The sequence below is a fragment of the Empidonax traillii genome, unplaced genomic scaffold (assembly GCF_003031625.1).
Source record: "Empidonax traillii isolate 1590-97213 ecotype Southwest subspecies unplaced genomic scaffold, ASM303162v1 scaffold1658:size157713, whole genome shotgun sequence".
Taxonomy (NCBI): Eukaryota; Metazoa; Chordata; class Aves; order Passeriformes; family Tyrannidae; genus Empidonax; species Empidonax traillii.
In genome coordinates, this window is record NW_020956851.1 from 80,348 (window position 1) to 85,207 (window position 4,860).

The 4,860-nt window shown below is 45.4% G+C and overlaps 1 protein-coding gene across 3 annotated transcripts in view; it reads right to left on the reverse strand.

Annotated features, from left to right (window-relative positions):
* Positions 1-3,672, reverse strand: part of ZZZ3 (zinc finger ZZ-type containing 3) — a 25,841-nt gene extending 22,169 nt beyond the window's left edge. For 2 of the 3 annotated variants that reach the window (XM_027908224.1, XM_027908225.1), the window contains exon 1: positions 278-1,764. In XM_027908224.1, the coding sequence (XP_027764025.1) occupies positions 278-1,764 (1,487 nt within the window). Of the gene's footprint in view, positions 1-277; positions 1,816-3,631 lie in introns of those variants that run through there. The other variant, XM_027908223.1, reaches the window with a different exon arrangement.
* Positions 3,673-4,860: the final 1,188 nt, after the last annotated feature.

The window sequence follows — 4,860 nt, forward strand, 5'->3', positions numbered from 1 at the left end:
AAAAAAAAAAAAAAAGTTCTGGCTAAAGAATTCCTATTGCTAGAAATGTATAAACCACATTGCTGTACCATACTGCATATTAAATAGAGTTTAATTTCGTTTGAGGTAGAAACAAGGAAGAAAAACGAAGACTGAAGGGTATGAAAATTATAAAGCGCTTCGATTTTTTTTTTTTTTTTGTGTGGAAGGACTCGAAATACTTAACGATTTCTCTCTATTTTTTTTTTTTTTGGTAAGAAACAAAAGCAGAATTCATGGTTACCATAGTTACACATACTCTTTGTTGTGTTTCAATGCCACATGATCTGATTCAAAGTAATACACATCGGGCTCTTCCTCATCCTCCTCTGCGGGGTGGATGTTGGCACTCTCTTTGGCAGATGGGACACATCCAGCAACAAGCCTAGCCTCAGCAAGTGGCTTCCTCAGCGCGTCACTCCCGCTATCCCCCGCGTTACAACTCCTCTCCTTCTCGTTCTGCTTGATTTCTTCGGGCTTTTGGGGGGATCCGTTGACGTTGGGGATACCTACAGGTCCGTTCTTATCAGCAGGGCTGAGGTTGTTCTCCTCCAGCTGCCCGTTTTCTCGGCAGGGGGAGTTGTTTTTGGCGGGACCGGCCCTGCGGGGGGAAGTTCTCAACGTGTATCTGTGCTCCTGCAGGTCCAGCACGGACGTCACCGGGGCTGGCGCGCAGTTCAGCGCCGCGGGACGCGCTTCAGGTTCACCTGAGATGGATGCTGCACTGTCGTGGTGAGCGCTGGGGCTGCTGGGGGTGTTCTCAGCACACTGTTCCTTAGAGGCACTGCTATCTCCCACCACGTCCACCTCCTCCTCCGAGTCCCTCAGCAAAGATGGCTGGGTTTCAGAAAAGGACCCCGGGGCTGGCTCGTAGGCCTGATTGCCACGCTCCTCGGGCGAGCAGTCATTTATTGTTTTGTGGTCCTCCAACTTTACCTGTTCTTGAGAGTTTGTGCAAGGCACATAATGGTCTACGACACCGTCCTCTTTGCCGCTGGGAAGCAGCGGCGAAGAGTGGGCAAACGAGTTTCCGTTTTCTGCTACCGGTTTGTCCTTGGGCGGGCGGGAACCGGCGCTGTTCTGCTTCGCGTTCCCATCGAGCTGGCACTCGTCACAGCCCAGAGAATTGGAGTCCCTCTCCCCGACTCCATTGACAGCCTGATAACCCGCCACCTCCTCGGCCGCCGCGGAGTTGTGCAACCCCTCGGCGCAGGCGTTCACCTTTTTAACCTCCCTTTTCTCACAATCATCCAGTAGGAGACACCGGCAAGCCCGCTTGGCGGCCGCGTCATTGTCCGAGCCGGAGCTCTTGCGCTCGGCCGGCTCCCTGTCGGCTTTGGGAGGCAGCTCCTCGGAGCCGGCGGGAGCCTCGGAGCGCAGGCAGCGCTTGATCCTCTTCAGCACGGGCGACGCGGGCTCCGCCGGCCGCCTCTCGCCGTGCTCGGCGGGCTGCCTGTCCGCATGGTCCTTCTCGGAGGATGACAGCCCTCTCTTCCTGGGGCTCACCCACGGCTCCCGAGCGCTCTGCTGCTTCACCTCAGCGGCTCTGCCGCCGGCGGTGCCCTTGGGGGCCTGCACGGCCTCGGGCCTCTTCTTTGGTGACCTCGACCGGATCTGAGGGTGGGGCGAGACCTCCTCGGGGTGAGCGATGCTGCGGTTCCTCAGGGTTCTGCCACAGAAGTTTTCATCCAGACCGTTTAAACCCACTGTAGATCTTGTCACACGAGTGGATCGAGAAGCAGCCATGCTACGGCGAGTCCCTAAAGCGTGTTCATCCTGATGCGCTCATCGGGAAACCTTCAGAAAGACGGAAACGGAACAGTCAGAAAGAAATATTTAAAAAGCACCTCCAGACCCAGCAAATCTGTGGAATATTCTGTCGCAGACACAGCAGTGTCAAACTGAGCAAGCCCTGCAGTGCACTCACACCACTCCTTCCCGTGCTACTTCTCCGGGTCATTAAAAAGTTTTCCATCTCAGCTACAAAGTAGCTGACTTGGTATTTGTGGTTGTTCTGGTTTTAGTATCTGTGTGGGAATGTTGTTCATATTTGTGCCTTATGTAAGGCTGGAATGTTCCACTTGGGCTCCAGTCACTCAAACACACTGTTTTTATGTATTGTACCTACGTGATAATGGACTGTATTATTAATTGTCTGTTCTAGTGAGAGGTAGGAGCCTGCATTCCTAATATCCCACCATTTCCAGTTACATGGTTTCACACACGAAGAAGTAAATCGTTAAAATCACATTTGCTTGCTCACTTGTCGCTTCAAGCAAAACCAAATCACTTATTAATGAGGACTGCAATTCTAATTTAACAGGGAATCAAAAAAAAAAAAAAAAAACAGAGCACGCCAGTAAAAAAAATACTTACAGTCATTAAGAGTAAAAATGAAATAAAATCTCTGACTCAGAATCATACAATCATTCCACTTGGAAAGGACTCTGGAAGGTAACCCTGAAGGAAAATCAGGACTAAATTCAGATGTAGCTCCATGGGACACTGTCCACCAGCTGGGTCTCAGAAACACTGAGCACAGATATCCCACAGCCTCTCTGGGTAATTTGTGCCAGTGTTTGTCTTCACAATGAAAACATTTTTTCCCATGCCCAGGTGTGTTTTTGCATCACTTACAACAAGAAGCCTGGCTCTCTCAGGAATCTCCTCTGAGGGACCAGAAGGTTTCCCAAGTCTCGTCCCGTTTTAAACTTTCCATCCAGTTGGTGAGATGAATCATCACCTCCAGCAGATTTAAGTAAATTCAGACTCAAAGAGGAGTTTAAAACAGCCCACTAGGGAATGTCTGTATTTCACATTTCAGACCTGCTCAACTGACACTTGATGTCAAGACTTAAAATTTTAAATATGGAATCAAACTTTTCCTGCGTTACTTGGAAAGAGTTTCAATAGGTGTTCTTCATTTTCAGCCAAGGAGATGAAAAAAAAAAAGAACATAAAACAGTAGATTTGTGAGAATTTAAGTGTCATATGGTCCCAGCACAGAAAAGAGAACAAGACCAGCACACTCCTAACCAGCACAATTCTGTTTGACAATTAACAGCAATTAGTATGTTTAGGAATTCATAATTAAAAGTATTGCCTGTAAGACAGCACATCATTCTGTGTAACAAGGAAAAGACAATCACAAAGGGAACTTTCCAAACTGCATTTTGCCCAATGCCCTCCGAGAAAATGTAAATAATACGGCAAAGGGCAAACGTGCAAAACATCAGGGGCTGACCTGGAGAGAGAGAAAAACATTCTGTGTTGTCCAGAATGGGTTTTTACCCCTATTTTTTCCACGTGGATAAGCTTGTCTGGGTGTTCTCCTTTTTTCTGCACAGCAGCTCAGTGGTTTGTGGAGGGTGATCACATCTGGGGTTGAACCCAAACAGGAAAAGCAAGTTTTATTTACATATTCCACTTCTCCCTGGTTGTTCCGGCACTGAAGGATGAGCACCTGACACCTCAAATCAGCACTGATGACATGAACTAAACCAAATTCTAATGCAAGCTTTGGTTGGTGGTCACTCCTGCACCCAACAGAAATCATATGCAAGAATAAACCTTGACTGACTTGCTGGTTCCTAAAGAAAATGAAAAAACTTACCATTGCAAAACTAGAAGAAATAAAAACTCCTGGCATTTCATGCAGCAGACTCTTCCTGTGCCACTCAAATAATATATCAAATAATATCAAATAATATCACCATTGCTGATTTCCATGGTGCAAATCCAAGGGCTTTACCGGTTTATGCCATCACATTAACAAGACTTTGAAAACTGTTGAGAAAAGGACAGAGATATCAATAAAACACTGCAATTACTACACTGAAAATGAAGAAAAATGCAACAGGGCATACAAAGAGGAAAAGCTTTTTTTAAGAATTATCCATTTTAGAAGTGCCCTACATAAAGAAAGGACGGCATGCCATAAAGTAATTAAGGATTTGAAATACTAATTGAGGTTTCAGACGCAAAGTATCTTTCTGGGTGGTTCCTGAGTGATTCTCTGCATCCCACACTGAGTGTGATGTGTTCAAAGCTCAGGAGGTGTTTGAGGAGACACAGCAAAACAAGCAGCGAAAGGTATTACAATACTGAGTTAGGAAATGCGTTGTCAAACGTGGTTTATAATTAGATACACAGCGAAATACAATTATTTCTGCTCACCTGGAGACACCAAAAGTACTGAACAAACAACACAAACCACCCAACAAAACCAGCAAAGCTCAGCAACTTGGCTAAAAATAAATAAAAAAAAAGAACTTGTACCCCAGTCAGGATTTGCTGTTCAGCAGCAGTTTGCAGGGAGGGAATCGGTAATTTAGGAAATTGGGAACTTTAGGAGGGATACACTGAAATGACTGCACCTTAATTACAGCTTAAGACCTGGAAAACAACATTCCCAAGGGCTTTCCAAGTGAACAATTAAATCATTTCCCCCCAAAGTTTCCTTGGAAAAACTGTTTTGACAATTAACTATTATTCTTTTACGTGGTATAACCAATTACAATGACTTTTTTTCACATAAAAAAAAAAACCATTATCTTCCATGGCAGATGACAAGACCCGAAACAGCAAAAAGCTTTGTGATAACCGTGGTGGAGCTCGTGATGGATAAATTAACATTACACACAACAGCAAACAAACAAACCCCAATCATTGTGTAAAAAAAATGGATTTTATTCTTTTTAAAGAGAAGGAAGTCTGTGCTGGGTTTTACATCACCTTTTTCAAACTGTAACACTTCAGAACAGGCATCGCTTTTACCCAAACCTTTCTAACACCAAGAACCAGAACATTGTCTGGGAAGGAAAACAAGAGGAAATATCTGTA